This window comes from Eumetopias jubatus, unplaced genomic scaffold (genome assembly GCF_037043125.1).
Source record: "Eumetopias jubatus isolate StellerSeaLion01/CBP00866 unplaced genomic scaffold, mEumJub1_p1.0 scaffold_10, whole genome shotgun sequence".
In the NCBI taxonomy this organism is placed as follows: domain Eukaryota; kingdom Metazoa; phylum Chordata; class Mammalia; order Carnivora; family Otariidae; genus Eumetopias; species Eumetopias jubatus.
Genome location: NW_028274816.1, coordinates 57,124,839 through 57,146,415, shown reverse-complemented (window position 1 = coordinate 57,146,415; position 21,577 = coordinate 57,124,839). Strand labels below are relative to the sequence as shown.

The following is a 21,577-nucleotide window of genomic DNA, read 5'->3' as shown; positions in this document are numbered from 1 at the left end:
TTCCCAGTGGGAAGCTAGGCTGTACCAGCTTTGCCCCACTCTCTTTCTTTCCAAACAGAACCCTCTTCCTGTCCCTTCATCCGCAACTTAACATCCTTCTCCATGTGTTTCCATTACCCCCGTCCCTACCCCCGGACACCTGCACTGGGAGAAAAACTAGCTAATTAATCCCATCCGGTTATTAAGTGGGGATTTTGAAGGATAAAGGGAGGTAGGGAAGCCAGATGCGGGGACCTGGGTTGCTGCTGCCCTGGGGCAAGCTAATGGGCAATGTCAGTGCCTGCCCGCAGTCCTGGGACACAGGTGGGAATGTGTCCTCCTCCCTGGCACTGGCTCCTTCTGCAGTTGGCTCCCAGCCTGCTGGGCACTTGGTTAGATAGCAGTATGGTGGGGGTTGGAGGACAGGCGTGACAGACCATGCCCCAGAAGCACACTCACAGACACATCACCCAGGGGCTCCCACTGATTTAATCTGGGGCACAATTCTCCCGCTGAACACATACTTTCACCTGACATTCAGAGCTACGTTTTCCTTTCCCGGCCCCCTAAGCTGGACCGGTGCGGGGTGGGGGTGGGGGTGGGGGTGGGGATTCTAGCCCTTGGCCACAGCCCACACTACCCCTTGCCTGCCATGTTGTTCACACATCCAAGTTCACAGCTGGCCTCCGAGAGTGTCTCCCGTCCCAGCTGCCCCTGGAAGGCCATGCATTCCAGCACCAGGGAGAGCTGGGAAATCTATAGGACCCTCACCCCCACCCCCAGCTCTCCTCTTCACAGCGAAGCGAGGAATCATCCTAGTGGCAGGGTCCTTGGAGAACTTCAAGTTTCCAGTGCCCCATTTTTACAGAAGGGGAAATTGAGGGAAGAAGGAGGGGAAAGATATGCCCAAAACCACGCAGTAATTTGCGGCAGAGTTGGGATTCAGAGCAAAGCTTCCTGGATCCTCGTAAATGACTCTATTCCAATTAGCTCAAGCTCAGTTTCTAACCCTTTTGTATGAACCACAGGAAAATATAGATAGATATCTGTATTTATATCGTATATATATACAATACACATATGTATAACATCTTTAAGAAAGAGACACATTGCTAGGTGTAGGATTCCAGAGCATCATAGACTCATCAGCCTTGGGCCTCTCCTTCCCTTGCCCAACAACCAGCCCTGTTACCCACAGGGTCTTGCGTGGGCCCTCCCTTTCTAGGTCAGCCCAGAAATGCTGTCGATCAAGTCCCAAGTCCACCTCCCTAGAACTGCCAAGTTCTAGGAGCTGATTAGACTTCCCAGGTTTTAATAATGGACAACCCTTGATCCCTGGAGCCTTGATTCCTTTTGGCATTACAGAACCACAAAGAATCATCGAGATTCTCAACTCCATTGGGCAAACCAGAACCGGCAAATCTCAGCCATCTAGCATCTCCACTCCTTCCTTGACTCTGTGATCAATCTAGAGCCACAGAATCCTGATTCCTTTGGACATTCTAGAATGGCACTTAAAAAAAAAAAAACAAAAAACAAACCCCATGGATCATAAGGAAGTATTGATTATCCCTTTGGTTTGATGTTCTACAGCCAGTGGTCTGGAGGTATCTAATATCAAGAACTCCCAAGCTGTCACTGTCACCCTTCCAGACCCACAGACACTCTTCTGTTTTGTGCATTCTAGAAACATGACTATTTCATTTCCTCAGTAGCTCAACACTCTAGCTTCAATGTGTTCTAGAACCACCAGTGCTTGCCTCTGTGGTCAATCTAGATTCACAGAATCTTAACTCTTGGGTCTTCTGGAACCACAAGGTCTTTTCTTGACCTGCAGTCAACAATCTTTGTCATTGGTTAATAAAGATAGTCTTGAATTCTTGGGGCATTCCATAACCCTCCCTCCTTACGTGGTCTAGAAAAAAATGATTTGCTACTTGGTTAGCTGAGTCGAGAAGCAACAGTCCCTTGAATCTTAGGTCAACCCAGACCTGCAAACTCTTAATCTCTGTTGCTGTCCCTGGAGACAGTATATACCACTGATTCCTAACCCTGCTCGACAAACCCACCCAGCCACGTTAGAGGAATCTAGAACCACCAGTCCTTGCCTCTTGGGTGGTCCAGAATTCTGGATCCCTCAGCTCTGGGGAGACTCAGGAATCAGGCTGATAAAGGGGTCTTGGGAGGGAGCATGGACCGCAGAGGAATTAAGATCCAGTGTGTCTGTGGTGGGTCCACTAGGCATGGCAGAACTTCACCAGCTAATAATTTACCCAGCAGGCCTGTCGGGCTTGGGAAACGCCTGCCCCCATCCCAGGAGAGGGCCCTAACTCTCCATCTTGCTATCTCTGGGAAGGGGGTACAAATAGGGAGACACCAGCTGGGCGTCATGGGGGCAGGGTCAGTGCCAGGGTTGGTGTGAGTACTTGGGGGCTCGCAGTCCCATCTTCTGCCTCCACCCCATCTCCCTCCTTGGCCTCCTCTTCCTCCTCTTCCTCCTGGCAGCAGCTCAGTGCAAGTTCATTCTCATAACAAAATGCAGCCAGAGAGCCAGGGAAACTAGACTTGGGGCTGTGGGAAGCCCGCTCTGCCTGTTCATCCAACTCCTTGGCGCTGCAGACCGGTGTCCCTGGGACCTCATAAGTGCGGTGGAAGTGGCGATAGTCAACCTCGTACTGGGAGCCACGCTGGAAGAGGACTGGCTCAAAACGATGGCCCCAGAGCAGCTCACCAGGGAGGTAGGAGGAGCGACACTGTGTGGTCATGGCCGTGGCCTCCACCATGCCTTCGAGAATGACCACCAGCTCAAAGTCAGCTCGGGCCAGCTCAGCACGTCCTAGTTCATACAGAGGACTGGCAGAGTCGATCTCGTGCACGATGGTGATGGGAGACACAAGGAAGATTCGATCGGTGCCACCATCAAAGCCCACGTCCACATCCTGATGATCCAGTGGTATGTACTCACCCTCCGGGGTCACACGAGGCTGCAGCAAGAGGGGAGGGGCCAACGACAGCCAGCAGGGAGCACAGAGATGGATGGAGACAGAGATGACGAGATAAAGGAACGGAGATGCCAAAGAAGGGGAGAGCAGAAACAGGCAGGGGTGGTGGGGTGAGAACATGGACCCAGAGAGAGGGGAATGGAGGCCCAGAGAGAGGAGCATGGAGGTCCAGAGAAAGGGGGGGACAGAACCAGAGATACAGAGACTCAAAGGGTTTGGGGATAGAAATGCAAGAGAGAAAGAGAGGGGACAGAGGGGCAGAATGATATTGGTATCGAGTCACAGAAATCAGCAAAGCAGGGACGAAGTTAAAGAGACAACAGAAGGTAGGAGTAACGTCCAAGCAGCAATTGGAGAAGGAAGAGAGGCACAGAAGAATGGTTTTCAGTATATGGCCACTGAGCTATAAATAAGGATGACAACCTAGGTCCCACACTCCGTATTCTACCACAGCCTCAGGCTAGCCCCTGGCTTATCTATCCCCCAACCCAACTACAAGCCCCTCTGTCCCATTGTACGTGTGTGCGTGTGTGTGTGTGTGTGTGTGTGTGTGAGTGTAGGTGTGTATGTGTGTGTGGGAGGGGACAATGCAGTCCTCAGGCCAGGTATTGGTAGTTTCCCCCCACCTCCCCCCATTGGTTTTCCATGCCCAACCTTCCAAACCATGTCAGCGCCCCCACAGACTTCTGGGAGAGAGAGTATCTCTCCCTCTCATGAATCCAGGAGCCCCCAGATGCTGCTGGGAGTTGTAGTTCTCACCACCATTCTCACCAAAGTCCAAACTCACCCAGGGTTCTTAAGTGTCTTTACTTGGGCCAGGACAACTACTGCCCTAGAATTTGGGCCGTTTTACAATTCTAGAGAACCACTAGGGCGCCTCCCTCAGGGCACCAGAGGGAGCTGCTACCCCAGGCGCCAATGGGGGTCGTGGCTGTTTTGTTGTTTGTTTGTTTGTTTGTTTGTTTGTTTGTTTTGGCGGTAAGGTACAATTCAAGGGTGTTTTCCGGCCCTGTACTCCCCTGAGCAGGAGGCTGGTGGGGCCAACTGGGCCACCGATACGGGGAATGAAGTCTCCCGCAAATGCTGCAGGACCCCGTGCCCAGAGGCCACGGAGAATTGCGTTCCACAGCTCTTCTGCAGATGGGACCTGCACCCCATCCTTGGGCTTACATCTCCCACAACCCCAAAGGGGCCTGGCCTCAAGTCACAGGCCACTCTCGGTACCGCTGTGTGGGCTGGTAACTGACAACCCGAGCCATGGTTTACACCACCCACAAACTGCATCATTGGCTCAGACCATCCCTCGGGGATACTTTCCCTGCCCACAGAGGCTTCTGGGAATTGTAGTTTAGAGCCTTTACACGACAGATGCGGCCTTCTCAGGTCTAGATAACCCACAACCCCACTGGGGGCCCGTCCTCAAGCCACAGGAACCTCTTTATGTCTCAAGATCTGTTTCAAGCCAAGGTCTCCAGTTGGCACTGGTCACAGACAGCTCTCTTGGGTTTCCATCTCCTACAACTGATCCAGGAAGGAGCCTCAGTCCACAAAGGGGGGAGGGAGCGACAGGGTTCCCTGCCCGCGAGACTGCTGGGAATTGTAGTCCACGCGCCGGCCAGGCCCGCCGCACACCCCACCCTCAGGCCTACGTCTCCCACCATTGCCCCCCGCGACGGGTCCCTCCCTCCTGCCCCGGCCGGGCCTTTCCAGACCGGCGGCCCGCACCTGCAGCAACTGAGCCCGCACGTGGGCCTCGACCAGGTGGCTGCGGCGGAGGTTGCCGACGCGCCACATGAGGCAGAGGCGGCGATCGCGCAGCGCCACGACGGCGTTCTCGCTGAACACGAGCGTCTCGTTGCGCTTCTTGGGCTTGGCCATCTTGGCCATGATGGCGCCCACGACGAAGGCGTCGAGCACGCAGCCGGCGATGCACTGCAGCACCACGGCGGCCACGGCGGCCGGGCACTCCTCGGTGACGCTGCGCACGCCATAGCCGATGGACGTCTGCGTCTCGAGCGCGAAGAGGAAGGCGGCCAGGAAGCTGGCCACCTGCGAGAAGCAGGGCGCCGGCGGCGGCGGCGCGGCCAGGTCGCCGTGCAGCGAGGCGATGAGCCAGAAGGCCAGGCCGAAGAGCAGCCAGGAGGCGAGGAAGGAGCAGGAGAAGAGCAGGCACATCCAGCGCCAGCGCACGTCCACGCACGTGGTGAACAGGTCGCTCAGGTAGCGCGCGCCCTGGCCGCCCAGGTTCACGAAGCGCACGTTGCAGTGCCCGTCCTTCTTGACGAAGCGCCCGCGGCGCCGCCCCGCCGGAGACGGCGCCCACCCGTTGCGGCACAGCCCCGGCCCGGCCTCCTCCTCATCGCCGGCGCGGCCCTCCCCTGGCTCCAGGGCGCCGCTAAGGCGGCGCAGGGCCCTGGCCAGGCCCATTGGGCGGGGGCACCCCCTCCACTTGGCCTAGTGGGGGGCGGGCGCCCCGAACCTGCGGAGATGAGAGACAGGCAGCAACGTCAGGGGTGCCGGGAACGGTGGGCTCCTCAGCCAGGCGTGCTCCCTGGGCCGCGGTGGACTCATCTGGCAAATGGGCGGCGTATTACTCACCCTGAAAGTCGGAACAGTGCGGCATCGAGGACAATGATATTATATAGGAGATGCTTGAATAGCAACGAAGTCATAGCCGTGATAATATTGTAGCACGCACCACAGTAATTAGAGCAGACATGCGCGCAGCGCCAGACACGGTTGTGAGCACTTTACAGGAATTTACATATTTGAGCCCAACACCGTTATTATCCCCATCTTATAGATGAGAAAACGCAGGCACAAAATGTTTAACTTGCCCAAGGTCAGAGTTGAGTAAACTAGGATTTGAGTGCCACCAATCCAGAGTCCATAGAGTGGTGACTGTTTCTCAACTTGGAATCCGCACGGAGAGATGAACCTAGGCCATCTATGGCTCCAAAACAGGCTCAGAAAGCAGAAGCAACAGAGGAAAAATGGTGGATGAATTGAACTTCATTAAAATTAAAGACTTTTGGGGCGCCTGGGTGCCTCAGTCGTTAAGCGTCTGCCTTTGGCTCAGGTCATGATCCCAGGGTCCTGGGATCGAGCCCGGCATCGGGCTCCCTGCTTGGCGGGAAGCCTGCTTCTCCCTCTCCCACTCCCCCTGCTTGTGTTCCCTCTCTCGCTGTCTCTCTCTCTCTCTCTCTGTGTGTCAAAATAAATAAATAAAATCTTAAAAAAAAAAAAATTAAAGACTTTTGAAGGGCACCTGGCTGGCTCAGTCCCTGGAGCATGCGAATCTTGGGGTTGAGTTCAAGTCCCGTATGGCATATAGAGATTGCTTAAAAATAAAATCTTTAAAAGGAAAATAAAAACTTTTGGGCTTCAAAGGACACTATCAAGAAAGTGAAAAGACAACCCACCAATGGGAGAAATTGTTTGCAAATCATATATGTAAGAAGTTTTTATCTAAAATACCTAAACGGGCGCCTGGATGGCTCAGTTGGTTAAGCGTCTGCCTTCAGCTCAGGTCCTGGGATGGAGGCCCACATCCAGAGTCCCTGCTCAGTGGGGAGTCTGCTTCTCCCTCTCCCTCTGCCTCTGCCCCCCACTCGTGCCCGCTTGCTCTCTCAAATAAAATTTTTAAAATCTTAAAAAAACAAATAAAATATCTAAACACCCCTTAAACTCAATAATAAAGACACCACAATTTAAAAAGAGGCAAAGGAGGGGCAACTGGTGGCTCAGTTGGTTAAGCATCCAACTCTTGGTTTCAGCTCAGGCTGTGATCTTGGGTCTTGAGATTGAGCCTTGCGTCAGGCGCCGCGCTCAGTGCGGAGTCTGCTTAAGATGCTCTCTCTCTCCCTCTGTCCCTCCCTCCTGTGCTCTCCCTCTCAAATCAACCAATCTTTTAAAAAAAATACGCAAAGGATCCGAGGAGACATTTCTCTAAGAAAAATATACAAGTAGCCAATAAGATAAGCTCATAAAGCTCATATACAAGATAAGCTCATAAAGCACCTAAAAAGATGCTCAATGTCAGCCATCAGGGAAATGCAAATCGAAACCATGAGACGCTATTTTCCATCCACTTGGGAAGATAACCTGTGTTGACAAGGATGTGGAGAAGTTGGCACCCTCATGCACCACTTCCTGGTGGAATGTAAAATGGTGCAGATGCTGGGAAAAACAGTCTGGCAGTTCCTTAAGTGGTTAAACATAGCTACCCTATGACCCAGCAATTCCACTTCTAGGTACCCCCCCCCCAGGACAAAACAAACGTCCACACAAACCACTGGTACACAAATAAATGTTCATGACTGTTATTCGAGATAGCCAACAGATGGAACCAACCCAAAGAGCCATCAGTTGTTGAATGAATAACTAAATGTGATATATCCACACAGTGACGTGCTACCCAGCAAGAAAACAAAGCGCTGACATGCTACAACATGGATGAACCTTGAAAAGATCGTGCTAAGTGAAGGAAGCCCGATACAGAAGACCACATATTGGGGAACCTGGCTGACACAGTCGGTTAAGCATCTGACTCTTGGTTTTGGCTCAGGTCTGATCTCGGGGTCGTGAGAGTGAGCCCCGGATTGGGCTCACTGAGGATGGCGTCTACTTAAGACTCTCCCTCTCCCCCACCTCTCTCAAATAAGTAAGTCTTGGGGCGCCTGGGTGGCTCAGTTGTTAAGCGTCTGCCTTCAGCTCAGGTCATGATCCCAGGGTGCTGGGATCAGGCCCCGCTTCGGGCTCCCTGCTCGGCAGGAAGCCTGCTTCTCCCTCTCCCCCTGGTTGTGTTCCCTCTCTCGCTGTATCTCTCTCTGTCAAATAAATAAAATCTTTTTTAAAAATCTTAAAAAAAATAGGACCACATATTGTATACTTTCATTTATATGCCCAGATGGGCAAATCTGTACATTGAGAAAGGAGACTAGTGGTACCTAGGGCTGGGGAGGTGGGGGGATTGGGGAGCGATAGCCAGAGGACACAGGTCTTCCTGTTGGGGTGATGAAAATGTTCGAAAATTGATTGTAGTGATGGTGGTACAACTCCATGAAAATACTAAAAAACACTGAATTGTGGGTGCCTGGGTGGCTCAGTTGGTTATGCGACTGCCTTCGGCTCAGGTCATGATCCTGGAGTCCCGGGATCAAGTCCCGCATCGGGCTCCCTGCTCCACGGGAAGCCTGCTTCTCCCTCTGACCTTCTTCCCTCTCGTGCTCTCTCTCTCTACCATTCTCGCTCTCAATAAATAAATAAAAATCTTTATTAAAAAAATAAACACTGAATTGTATACTTGTGCAGGTTGTATTTTATCTGAAATATATATATATATTTTTTTTTTCAAATTTTAAGTTATCTCTACACCCAACATGGGGCTCGAACTCCTGACCTCGAGATCAAGAGTCGCATGCTCCAATGACTGAGCCAGCTAGGCGCCCTTTTTTAAACTCCTATTTTAACGAATAGTTACAGAACCACCACCACCACCAAAACAAAACAAAACAAAACAAAATCCCAAGCTCAGCCCTGACCCTCAGATCTTAGGCAAATCTCTCTAAGTAGTTTCTTCAACTGTAAAATGGGGGAAATTGGACTTCAAAGTCAGGAAGAGTCTCCCAGTCATCTAGATCAAGGGCCCAGTCCTGGCTCAGTGGCTGACCCACTATGTGCCCTGGGACCACTGGCTTCCTTTTCTGGAAGGAAAGGAAGAGCCTTTGGAAAGAGCCTGGGTTTTTGAATCAGGCAGTTCTGGGTTGAATCCGAGCTCTGTCACTTCCTAACTGTAGGACTGGTGGCAAGTCCCATCCCCGCCTGAACCTCAGCTCCCTCCGCTGGGAAGTAGAATCTCGGCTGCTCAACAGGGTGGAGAAGAGAGGAAGGACAGCATAGGGCATGGACCCAGGGACTTCATAACTCCCCACCCCAGCAGCTGCGGAGGAGGCTAGAGTTTATTAGACATGTGGCAGTCAGTCCCATCAGTATCTACCAAGCACCCATGTACTGTGTAGCCCCTGCACCAAGCTCTGGGATCCCCATGGGCTTCTTGGCAGGGCCAGGGGTGCTCAAACTGAGAGGGCTGTTAGTCAATGTTAAGTTCAACATCAGTGGGTCCCCACATTACCCTCCCCCACTTACTGAGCTCTGCACCTGGACAGCTTTGCCGTGTTGCATTCTAAGGACGGAGCTGCAGCTCAGGTCAGAGTGGACTGGGCCTGGCCGTGTTGAGCATCGATGCCGTGCCCCAACCTTGGCTCTTCTCTCACCCTCAACAACCCTGGGATTTGGCAGATCATTCTTCCAGAAAGGGGTTAACTGAGGCTAATGGTTGAAGGGTCCAGGTTTGAATCCAGGCTCTGTATTTGCATTTGCAGCCCTCTCCTCCCCAGAAGTCCCCACTATGCGCTGGTCCCATCAGGAGCCACCGACAGGGTAGGGGAGGTGGTCCGCAGGCTGGGTCCTTCCATACCCGCTCACCCAATCTCTAACCACAACCCTGGGATGCGTGGGGTGGGGGGCTTTGTTTTTCACAGAAAAGCAAACTGAGGCACTGAGGTCCGTTCTTTGTCTCAGGCTCCCGTCCAGGTTTCTCAGGTGCCAGAGCCTGATCAATGACCCACGGACCTTATCAGGGTTCCTGATCAGGTTCCTGAGCACCCTCTACGTCCTGGGCCTTGTATGGGCTCAGGGGATGCCTGCAGCCCACCCACTGGACTCCATGAGACCCCACTGCTCACCTCACCTTGACTGTCCAGGACGCTGGGAGGTCAAGATCACTGCCCCACTTCACACGTTGGGGAGCAGGCTCGGAGACCTGGCCAGACCCACGCAGTGCTGAGGCTGGGGTGCTGGTTTGGGTCCTGAGCCTTTCCAATGCAAGCCTCTGCCTCATCAATCCCCCCACCTCAGCCCTGTGAGGCGGAAATGGCCGTGTCCATTTCACAAAGTTGATGGGGGCCTTCACCTCCAGAGGGCCCTGTCTGCATCCAACATGGCCCAGCTCACAGAGGGTGGATGGGACATGGCTTCAAGGCCTCCCCCGCCCCCCGCCCCCCCCCCCCCCGCGAAGGCAGGAGGGAAAAGGATCCAGAGTCTCAAGTCCTCCCCCTGACCTGCCAGAGCAGCTTAATGTTTCCATATAAAGGAGACACGGGGCTTAAGGTGTATCAACTTGGTGTCAAAGTCACTGTCTAATCTGAGGCCAAGAAGCTCCACCCCCAGGCCCCAACCTCCCTCCCCCTCAAAAAGGAGCACTTTCACGCTTCCGGAGACCCTGGGTGTCACCCCCGCCCCTGCTTTTCCCCCACCTACCAACAGGGTCTGAACAGCAGGTTGAAGGGCAGAGATCGACAGAGCGGGGGGCTAGGGTGTGAGGGGACAGAGGCTCAGGGTGCACAGGAAGGGTTCTGAGATGGGGAACCTAGAGAGAGGGAAAGACCCCGCGCGGGGTACAGGGACCCAGAGGGAGGCGAACAGAGACCAGGTGGTGGTGGGATGCATAGAGACTGGGGGCGGGGGTGTCAGAGACCTAGAGAGAGGGGACAGAGACACAGTGGGAGTGGACAGAGGGCGGGAGGGGACAGGAGAGACAGGCCGACTAGGAAAAGTTGGGAAGGGGAGATGATGTGTCAGGAAACGGGACAGGGCGCTGGAGTTGTGGCCAGAGACGGGAGAGAGAGGCTCGCGATGACAGGGACAAGGGGGCAGAAGGCAGATGGAGACGGGGTCAGAGACGGAGTCACCCAAACAGGGTGACAGGTTGTTCGGGGGCTGGACTTGGTCACCGAGGCTGAGGACCATCCTGGGGGGGGGGGGAACAGTGAGGCTGGGGAACGTGGGGCAGAGGAGCCCAAGCAAGGAGGGTGCAGGGTAGGGGTGTGGGGGGAGGTGGCACAGTTTCAGCCCAGGGGCGCCCCCCCCCCACCCGGGGTCTCTGTACAGAGGCACATACCTGGTGGGGCAGCCCACCCCCATGCCCTCCGCTGGGGGATCCTCTGCTAGGGCCGCGGGGAGGCCTCTGTGGGTGCTGAGGGGCAGTGATGCGTCCTGGGCCCCGGGGGCCTTGTGCCGGGCGCCCGACCTCTGTGTCCACAGGCGGATCAGAGGCCTGGCCGAGGGGGGGCAGGGGGCGGGGCCAGCTCCGAGCCGCAGCGGGGGAGCCAGGGAGGACGGCCAGGCAGGGCGGCTGGGCCGCAGCCCAAGCAGGCTGGGGAGGAGATGCGGTGGCAGACACCGAAGGGGGAGGGGGCAGGGAGACACGGGAAGGTGGGGACACAGATGAGGAAACAAAGAGATAAAGGGACAGAGGTGGAAGGACAGAGAAATGGGGGGAGCGTCCCTGGTTCCTTCTGAGATGAAGCCTTAAAAAGTCGGGGGACACGGGTGAGCTAACCCCTCCAGAGACCGGGACTGAGTTCCACATGGAATAAAATTGGGGGCAGGTGGGTCTGAACAGCACCTGACGGGGGCGGAGAGAACACACGAAGCAGGGATTCCCAGTGGCCTCTCCCAGCTCGGTGGCCTCGGAACGGCCGGGGTGGGGGCCCGGGTCCCGCGTCCTCCTCCCGTTTCTTCACAGGGAAGCGGCCAGCAGATGAGTCCCACACACATCAGGCCTCCTTCTGGTTCTTTACTGCCTCACGAGCCCCGGACCTTCCTACCTGCACAGCACCTGCCCTGGATGCAGGACGGAGGGGACGAAGACCCCCGCGGCCCCCCACAGGGGAGTCCAGGCCAAACCCTGCTCAGCAGCAAGACAGAGGGCAAAACCAGATTGTGCTGGAGGAGCCCACCCCTCAACTGCGGCCCACCCACTGTAAGGTGCTCGAGTTCCCTGGGCGGGGGCGGGGCGGGGCGACCAGAGGCCACCACTGGGTCCTGGGATGGAGAGGTCAGAGGGTCAAGCCAGGTGCCAGAGCGCACAAAACATCCACAGTGACACCGGCCACACCAGGCCCACCTGGGAAACAGGCCAGCAGGTCCTCAAACACGTGGGGGGAGGGCGGGCAGCCAGGGCCAAACCAAGTCTTTCTGCGGGAGGGGTCCCCGGCGCCAATCGGAGCCCTGTGTTTGGAGGGCTCCCTGGACTGAACCAAGTAGTTCTACAGTCATGGGTCAAACCAGATCGGTTTGGCAAGAGGGGTCGTGGGACCAAATCAAGTCCTTTCAAAGAACAAAATGTCAAACAATCCGTCATGGCGGCTGAAGGGCCAAGTCCTTCTATCGGAGGAGGGCTGGTCAGCTGACCTGAAGGAGTCCCTCCCGGCGGAACCAACGCCAACCTCGGTGGCTGTGGGAAAGGCCAGGCGGGGCTGGTCAGACGCTGATGGTGCGAAAGACGGTGAAGCCCGACAGGGCGGTGCTGACGAGGAGCCCGGGGCACTGTGGATGCCAGTGCAGCTCCTTCAGGTCTGTCTCGCCCTGGTGCACAAACAGGAGCTGCTGGGGGAGGTCCGCCAGCCCGGGGTCGGCGGTCTCTGCGTCGCCTGCCTCGGGGTCGCGCTCCACGGCCAGGTCCCACTGTGTGATCTGGTTGTCTGCACCCGAGGCCGCGAAGACCCCGCCATCCTGGGGATGCCACTCGACCGAGGTCACGGGGGCCACGTGCTGCTTGAAGGTGGCCACCGGGGAGCCAGACTACGGGAAGAAGGGAGTCCGGGGCTCTGAGCACCTCAGCCTGAGTCCCTGAGGTGACCCAAGCCGAGCCCTCGCCACTCTCCGGCCGTCGGGTTCCACCAGGGCGCCACCCCTGAGACCCCCACAGGCCCATGTTCTCTGAAGGGGACAGACAGCCAAGTACAACTGGTGATATGGGGCCTAACGTCCTAGGGCGTGCTGGGAACCGTGGTTTCACCTGCAAAGAAGCCCCTTCCAGCTCCAGGTCACAAAATCCCCACCGCTGGTCCTCCCCGGGCATGCCTCAGTTTCCCTTCCTATAAAAAGGGGTGGTTCTCGGGGCCCCAGGGTGGCTCAGCTGGCTGAGCGCCGACTCTTGGTTTCAGCTCAGGTCATCATCTCAGGGTCCTGAGATGGAGCCCCACATCGGGCTCCACACTTAGCTGAGAGTCTGCTGTCCTTCCCTCTTCTGCCCCTCTCCCCACTCGTGCGTGTGCTCTCTCTAAATAAATAAATCTTTAAAAAAGGAGGGGGGGGGTAGTTCTCAAACCTGCTGATTCTATGAAGGCCTTAAAGAGGGCAGAAGCACAGCTCCCAGGCTCCAGGGACAGCCGAGGAAAAGAAAAACAGCACTTTTACTAAAGCAAAGGTGCTACTGGGGACCGGAGCGAAGTCTCTCTGAATTGGAGACGTGGGTCCAAAGTTCCAGTGGCCAATCAACTTGGCCATGGATGCTGCCCATACACCTGCCTTGGGGGCTGGAACCCGTTTCTAGCAGTTTCCTCAGGCTGACGCCATAGAACTCATCATACCAGAGGGAAGAAAAGATTACATCGTGGGGGGCCCGGGAAGGCACAGAGCCGTATTTAACGGGGGCTTCGGCCAGAGGGATGCCAGAGTTGCAATTCCTCCTGCCCAGAGCCCCTCTTGGCTCTACGAAGTCAATTCTTGGCTGCGTGGTGATGTCACCTCTGCTCCCGTCCTGTCTGTACTTGTTTCCTCTCCTGTAATGAACGACGTGGCTCCGATTCTCAGCTGATTCTACAAAGTTCGCTAACAAAGAGTCTGCAAGCCTGAGGTGCCTGAAGCCTCGGGCTGCAAAGCCGGCTGCCCGGCTCACCAGCGGGTAGATGGGAGTTGGGAGTCAAGGCTGCCACTCAGCCTCTTGTCTCCTGTCACCTCTCCAGCTGGGGGAGCGAGCAACCCTACACCAGTCACAGCCTTCCTTCCGCTGAGCCCGCTTCCTCATCTGCCCCCCAAAAGGGCTGGACCCCAACTCGACAGGCCTTCCCAGTTCTGGTACAGACAAGCACGTAAGGAGGGAAACCTGCAAATCCTAGCGGCTGCTGGGAGCAGGCGTTCCCCGGGCTAGGGCAAAGTCCAGCTGGGGAAATACCTTGAACTGCCGCAGGTCCCAGATCTTGAGGGCCCCGTCGTCCCCGCCGCTGAGCAGGAAGGGTTCCTGGCGGCTCCAGCTGATCACGTTGACATCCCCGTCGTGGGCGGCGGCGGTGGTGAGCATGCAGGCCTTGCTGGGGGCAGCCCGAATGTCCCAGATGCGAATGGAGGCATCAGCTGAGCAGGAGGCGAACACCTAGACAAGCCAGAGTCTGAGTGACCCCGGGGTGCCTGCCACCTCACCCTGGAGACCAGGGATGAGTGGTGGGCTACCCTCTTTTTCAGTGTCCCCCTCACTGGGACCTAGCTCCAGGCCCCTCCTCTCCCAAGACCCAGGAGTCCAGACCCCCAGCCCTCTCTCACTGTGTCCTCAGTTGGGGACCACTGCAGGTCCTCCACAGAGCGTGTGTGGCCCACAAATGGCCGCTGGTCCACGTGCCAGGAGCCGCCGTCCGTGGGCGTCCAGAGGTGGATGTTCTTCTGACAGTCACCAGTCAGCAGGCGCCCTAGAACCAGGAGTCAGGAAACCGCCTGGGCGCGGCTGGCCACAGCTCCCTCTTCTCCCTGTACTCTTAGCCCCCCCCTCTTCCTACAGACCCCGCTCCCTCTCACCCCCAGGACCAAGTGTGCACCCCAGGGACTCACCAGACACCCGGGGGGACCAGTCCAGTGCAAAGCCCTCGCCCATGTGGCCCGCGAAGGCGAAGATGGGCTTCACACGGGCCTGCTCGTCCCGGAGGAAGGTCGCCAAGGCCTGGGGGTCATCCACTACCTGCAGAAGCCGCCGTAGTGCAAATACCTCCACCTGGCCCTTCTCTGACCATATACCAGCCACCGGCTCCTCGCCCAGCCATGACACCTGCAGGGGCAGGGAGAAGGGAAAGGGAGGTGGGAGGGACAGGAGGCTCAGGGTGGTGACCACAGCTCCCAGCATCCGTGAGAACCAGAACTGCAGCTCCTCAGAACGCCCATCGCCCCGGGCGCCCGGGTGGCTCAGTCGTTGAGCGTCTGCCTTCGGCTCAGGTCATGGTCCCAGGGCCCTGGGATCGAGTCCCGCATCGGGCTCCCTGCTCGGCGGGGAGTCTGCTTCTCCCTCTGACCCTCTTCCCTCTCGTGCTCTCTATCTCTCGTTCTCTCTCTCAAATAAATAAATAAAATCTTAAAAAAAAAAAGAACTCCCATCGCCCCAAGGCTGGGACTCCGGCTCCCAGCAGCCTTTGTGGGGACTGAATCACAGCCTGTAAGACCAGCATCGTACCTGGGACAACCTCCCACATTGTGTAGGGGCAGCGATGTGAGTTGGAAAATGCCTTCCAGGCTCCCAGGAATGGAGGCTGTTAACTCCACCAACCCTCGGAAGGGGGTTCAGACTACCAGTCTCTGCAACCCTCTAATGTCTGCTTGCTAGGAGATCCCATTCAACCTCAAGAGCTTCCAGCAGCCCCTAGACCTGACCTCTCTCAACTCCAGACTCCTATCACACCGACTGTTCGAACATCATCGAAGCCAAGTTCCTAACTGCCATCGGCAACCACCTCCTTTCTGGGGCTCCCCGCCTGGGGACTCATTGACTTGTCTCTTCCTCCTCACACCGCGTGCTAGCTACACTCAAAATGCACCACTTCCAACCCCTCACCACCTCTGTCACCACTCCTGCTACCCCTGTCATCCTTACCCTTGAATTATGGCCTCCCCACAGGACTGTCCTTTCCCTTGCCTCCCTGCAGTCTATTCTCGATACAGCAGTCAGAGGGAATCTCTTTTTTTTATTTTTTTAAAGATTTTTATCTATTTATTTGACAGAGACAGACACAGCAAGAGCAGGAACGCAAGCAGGGGAAGCGGGAGAGGGAGAAGCAGGCTTCCCGCCGAGCAGGGAGCCCGACGCGGGGCTCGATCCCAGGGCCCTGGGACCATGACCTGAGCCGAAGGCAGACGCTCAACGACTGAGCCACCTGGGCGCCCAGAGGGAATCTCTTTAAAACACAAGTCAGGTCATGATCTCAGGGTGTTGGGATCAAGCCCCACACTGGGCTCCGAGCTAGGCATGGAGCCTGCTTAAGATCATCTCTCTCCCTCCCTCAAAAACAAAAAAAAAAACAACAAAAAACCAAACCCCCGTAAGTCAGATCCCATTTGTCCTCTGCTCTAAACCCTCCAAGGGCTCACAATCTCTCCCCAAGTAAAAGCCAAGTCCTTAAATAGGCCTACAAGCCCCACACAACCCATCACCTCCCCCCCGCCCCCGGCAAATGCTGTCACTCTCCCCTTCGTCCGTTTGCTCTAGTAGATGCATTGGTCTCCCTGCCTTCCCCTGAACTTCCTCAAACATGCCACATTTGTCCCAGGGCCTTTACACTTGTGTTTCCTCTGCCTATAAACCCCTTCCCGACAGAAATCTTTGGCTCATTCCCTTACTTCCTGTGGGTCTCTGTTCAAATGGCATCTTATCATAAATACTTCCCTGACAGCACTATTACAATAGCAAATTCACTCTAGGAACATCCTAATTCCCTTCCCTTACTTTTACTCTTCTCCACAACATTTGGCACCTCTGGATGCAGTTACTTAGTTTCTGCTTGTTCCCTTCCCTGCTACCATGTAAGTTTCACAAAACCAGAGACCTTTTGCTCTCTGTTAAATCTCCAGGGCACAGAACAGTGCACGAAACATGGTAACTCCTGTCTACTGCCATACCACCCTACATGCGCCTGATCTCGTCTGATGAAAAATGGTAACCCTTGAATGGGAACACACAGCAAGGACCGTGGGCCAAGCACTGCCCCGAGTGCTGCTCATGCCTCGTTTCATTTAATTCACACATCAGCCTGCTCCGAAAGGGCTATAAGTCAGCAGCACAAAAGTGACCCCACAGCCCAGGACAGGTCTTGAGCAATAACAGAAAACACACATCTGTACACTAGAACCAGGTGCTGTCTCTAGAAACCCGAAATAACTGTAGGTTATTCCATTTCACCCTTCCGTCACCTCATCAGGCAAGTTTTGCAATTTTCACCGCTGTACTGAAGAGGAAAGAACGTAAAAAACAACCCTCTTATTTCTCCTAGCACACGGTGACAATGACGAAACCTAAGACATCTGTAAACTAATATATCAAAATTACGTGCCAGTACTTTTCTAAAAGCTGAAAGGCATGGACGAGGGGGTTAGGGGAGGAGGTCAGAGAATGTAGAGAAGGCTCCTGGGACTGTATCTACCCGGACTCGGTTGATGCCGCCATAGTGGGGCACCATAGCGAGCTCCAGCTGAGGCTTCCGCTCTTCTTCATCGTCTTCGTCTTCCTCCTCCTCCTCATCGCTGCCCTCCGATGGCGGGGACTTTGTCCCATGCAGATTATGCATCCGAAGCATCATCAGTCTGGGGGAAAGTGTGGGGTGAGTGAGGCACTGGATGCCAGGATCCTTAAGAGGGAGGGAGGGGAGAAGCTGGAAACCCCGACTTCTAGGTCCTGGGGGAGGGGGAGCTGGGGGCTCAGGCTCCTGGTCCTGGATGAAACCTCAGGTCTCACTCACCTGTTGCTCTGGGCGCTCTCCGCCTGGGTCCCAGCACACAGGTAAAGTGTAAGAGGAAGCTCTGTCCGGCTGTCTCCCAGGTGATCCCGGACTATGTCGAAGCTAAGACAGGGGGCTCCTGGGGAGAGAAGAAGGGGTTGGGAAATTAGGATGGGACAGAGATCTCAGCCGCCTCGCGCGTGACGTTTTCACCCGTCTTACAACACAGCCTTCTCTCTGAGTGCCTCGTAAGTTAAAGACTCAGGACCAGCCTCGCTCAGGACTCAGGATTCCGGTCCCCTCCTAACTCAGGACCCAGGAGCCCGGTGCTCAGCCATACCAGTCTGCGCTCGGTGGTACAGCACGTAGGCCTCCTCGTCCATGACCATTTCCTCTCCTTCGCGCAGCGGCGGTCCGCGGCCGGGCAGGTAGACCTGGGCCGGGCCTTCGGTCCCTGCGTCGCTGGACTCGGCCTCCCTGGGTTCCCCGGTTTCACACGTGCGCCGCCTACCCTTGCGCGCCGCCATCTTCGAACCCTCTCACCGCGGGCGCGAGGTAAGGACGTCACTTCCGGGTTGCGTTTTCCTCCTTCGGAGATCCGCCCGACAGCACGGTTGCCTTGGAAACCTCCCCAGCTCACCAATTTGAGAGGGCGGTGGCGAGAGGGTGAAGGAGAGCTAAGGTAACGGCGTCCCAGCCTAGCGACCGAGGCCTGCGGATTCGGAGACTCTACACCCTTCGCGTGACTTTGCGGCGCTTTTCTGCAGAGCAGCGGCAAAGGCCTCCTGGGAGTTGTAGTTCTGTACCAGGCCAGTTTTCTCCTTCTACTGGAGGAGTTCCGAGCTCCGACTCCATCTTCCACTTTTGACTCTCATTGCTTCCTTTCCGCTACATTATTCATTTATGCAAATAAGAGTTCTTACTGGCAAGTAGACTGGGTTTTTGCTCCCCGAGGACCCATAAAGCCCGTTTCCTTTCCCCTCCTTGTTATGATGGCTTTAATTCACTTCAAAATGCTTTAGTGTAGACAGGATGATATATGTAAGTTAGTCGGTTGAATCTACCCTCTTGGGGCAGTCAGCTGCCTAACCAGGCGTTCACATTGCAGCTGTGGTCAGCGAGCACTTAATCGGAAAGTCAGCCCTCTGGAGACCACTATTAGAAGTGCTTCGGCTCTCTTTATCGCTCATCAGCACCAGAGGTTTGGCTAATTGCCATAATGAAATGCTAGAGATAGATTCTCATTGGTGAGATAAACGGCATTCAAGGTAGGTGGATTGGCTAGGATATACTAGACTCTCCCCTCGCTTGCATGAACAGGATATGAAGAATCTAGCAAGCTGCGTAGCTTGCAGCCATAGGAATGGGACCCTAGACTTAATCCTGAAATGTTTTGATCCTGGATCTTTGTTGAGTTCGCTGTTCCTCCTTCTCTCTAGGTCTCTGTCCGCCCTCATCCCTTCTCATTCCTTTTCAGGATCTTTTCTCACAGCTTCCTTCTGGGTCTTTGTCTCCCCACCTCCCTCCAGGGTCAGTGTTCTCAATATAATTTTCTTTCTGCCCTCTCTTCCTCTGTGGGACTTTTCTCAGTTTCTGTTTCCTCCAGAGAAGTTTGAGGGCGGCTGAGAGAAACATGGAGCTCACACTTGGACTGAGGAGGCATAAAAACATGGTTTATTCCAAACACTGCAATGTGTAACAGGAGAGTGGGAGGGGAGGTTGGTGGTGGGTGTGGATTCCCAGACCGTCCCCTCCACACCCCAGCTCCAGACCCGGCTGGAGATCTAGGAAGAGGAGGCTTTTGGGGGGGTCTGCAGGGCCATCATGGGAGGGTCACAAATAAGGGCTGGATTTGGTGAGACTGTGGTTGGTGGCACGTGGGGCAGGTAGTGAGGTGCGACAGGGTGGGAAGTTTTGGCCCGATGTTGGTTGGGATCCACGCTAGGGCAGGGGGAGGCGGGGCTTCCGTTGGGAGTGTCCTAGGTCAAAATAAGGAAAAGCGACCGAGGATGGAAAAGGAGGAGGGTGTGTCAAGGTTTGACGTGAAGGGTCACAGTCTGGTCGGGGTGCAGTCTGGGATGCGGGTCACAGTTTGGGGTCGGGGGTCACAGTCTGGGGTCGGATGACCATTTTTAGGGGTCGGAAGTCACAGTCTGGGGTCAGGGGTTTCTGTGTGGCGGGGCCAAGGTCTGGAGTCACAGTTTGGCGAACGCGTCTCACAGTTTTGAGTCCCGATGGATGAAAGGTTAAAAACGGGCTTCCCCGGAGGCGTGGCTGGGGCCGGGGAGCTGCACAGTGATGAGGGGGCCACGGCCCCGGGCGTGGGGGTGGAACGCGGGCGTGGCGTGACCCCCCACCTCCCGCCCCATCTGGTGACGTTAAAAAGCCCTTGTCGGGTTTAAAAAAAAAAACCAAAAACTCCAGTGGGCTCCGAGACCCCCACCTTTCAGGCTGGGTGAGATCTGGGGCGGCTCGTAGTGCCCCCACAGCGAGGGGGCGCAGGACGCTGCTCCAGGCGGGGTCCGGCCAGGTCCATTTTCTCCTTCCCAACCCACGCGGGTCCTGTTCATTGCGCGTGCCCCCCTCGGGCCGTGGCCTGCGCTGACCGAGGGGGCGCTGGGGCCCCCGGGGCCGCGTCATACCTCGGACTCGAGGCTGGAGAAGTGCGCCGAGCCCCTGCGGGTGCCCAGGTCCCCGCCCCGGTGTCTCCGGTGGGGCGCGGCGGGCAGCGGCGGCCCCCAGTGCGCGGCGTGCGGGCACCGGCGCGCGTGGCGGGAGGGCCCGGTGAGCCTGCGCGCGGGGGCGGCGCGGGGGCACGAGCTGAGGTCCTCGAGCGAGCGCGAGGTGGGCGCTGGCGGCGGGAGGTCCCAGCCCCCCGCGGCGCGCCGGTGCCGGTGGTGGTGCGGGGCGGCGGCGGCGGGCGCGCGGTGCGAGGCCCGTGGGCGGTGAGGGTGCGGCCGCGGACACCCGCAGCGGGCTCGGCGCCGGGGCGGGGGTCCGGCGGCCCAGGGCGGGGGCGGCGGCGCCCACCAGCCACCGTCCAGGCCGTCGTGCGAGCAGCTGAGATGGCGCGGCGGCGGCAGCAGCTCCAGGCTGGCGCAGTGGCGACAATGCCAGGCGGCGGGACCGCTACGCGGGGGCAGGTAGTCCCAGCTGCCGGCGCGCCAGCCCCCGAGCTTGTCGACCGACCAGTAGCGGCCGGGCGGCGGCCCGAGGCGCTCAGCGTACGGATAGGGGAAGTCGGCGAACCACCAGGGCTCCAGGCCGCCCAGCGACGCGCCGCCCAGGCTCTCCGAGTCCTCCGAGTCCGACGGCGACGGCTCGAGGTCCAGGTAGGGGCACGGGGGCGGCGCGGCGCGACACGGGGGAGGCGCGGCCTGGGCCCCGCCGGCCGCGCCCCCCGCGCCCCCCGCGCCGCCCGCGCCGGGCCCCAGCAGGGGCTGGCTCTCGGGGTCGGAGCGCGGCCAGCGCGCGGGCGCCGGCGGGCTCTCGTCCTCGAAGGCCAGGCGGCAGAGCGGCGGCCCGACGGCGGTGGCAGCGGCGGCGGGGGGCGCGGGCGGCGACGGGAAGCCGGGGAAGGCGCCGGAGGGGGGCTCGGCCGGCTCCTTGTCGCGCACGATGGCGAAGTAGGAGGGCGGCGGCTTCTGCGGGGGCTGCGCGGCCGGCGGGGACAGCGGGCGCCCGGCCGCGCCCCGGGGCGCCGCGCGCGCCTCGCCCACTCCCAGGCCCTGCGGCTCGATGGGGCCGTAGTAGCGGTGGAAGCCGTCGGCCAGGCCCGCGCCCGCCGGGGGCCCTGCACCTTTGGTGCGACGCCAGCGGTCCACCGCTCCGCGCTCGCGGGGCACGAAAGGCGCGGGGCCGGGCGCGGGCCGCGCCGCCGGGTACGCGGGACTGGGCAGCGGCTGCGGCGGCGGCGGGGGCTTGGCCGGCGGCGGCGGAGCGGCCTCGGCGCTGCAGCAGCTGTACATGCCCTGCGGGGGGCCGCGAGAGGAGCAGGGTCAGCACGGGATGCCGCAGACCGCCTGCCTTCCCTCCGTCCCTCCCACCTCTTCCGCACCCCGA

General features: G+C 57.5%; 3 protein-coding genes across 3 annotated transcripts in view; all 3 read right to left on the bottom strand.

The window, feature by feature from the left end:
* Positions 1 to 1,096: 1,096 nt before the first annotated feature.
* KCNJ14 (potassium inwardly rectifying channel subfamily J member 14) lies at positions 1,097 to 5,408 on the bottom strand. The gene is made up of 2 exons (XM_028096761.2): positions 4,707 to 5,408; positions 1,097 to 2,963 (listed from the first exon to the last, which is right to left on the bottom strand). Exons 1-2 carry the CDS (start codon positions 5,406 to 5,408, stop codon positions 2,367 to 2,369), a joined length of 1,299 nt encoding a protein of 432 aa, XP_027952562.1. The 3' UTR covers positions 1,097 to 2,366.
* A 6,196-nt stretch (positions 5,409 to 11,604) lies between these two features.
* GRWD1 (glutamate rich WD repeat containing 1) lies at positions 11,605 to 18,052 on the bottom strand. The gene is made up of 7 exons (XM_028096763.2): positions 17,856 to 18,052; positions 17,537 to 17,654; positions 17,222 to 17,381; positions 14,649 to 14,862; positions 14,367 to 14,509; positions 14,002 to 14,199; positions 11,605 to 12,626 (listed from the first exon to the last, which is right to left on the bottom strand). Exons 1-7 carry the CDS (start codon positions 18,040 to 18,042, stop codon positions 12,306 to 12,308), a joined length of 1,341 nt encoding a protein of 446 aa, XP_027952564.1. The 5' UTR covers positions 18,043 to 18,052; the 3' UTR covers positions 11,605 to 12,305.
* Positions 18,053 to 19,167: 1,115 nt separating this feature from the next.
* Positions 19,168 to 21,577, bottom strand: part of GRIN2D (glutamate ionotropic receptor NMDA type subunit 2D) — a 32,414-nt gene continuing 30,004 nt past the window's right edge. The window contains exon 12 of the mRNA XM_088027707.1: positions 19,168 to 21,486. Within this exon, the coding sequence (XP_087883833.1) occupies positions 20,152 to 21,486 (1,335 nt within the window). The 3' untranslated portion in view covers positions 19,168 to 20,151. The remainder of the gene's footprint in view (positions 21,487 to 21,577) is intronic.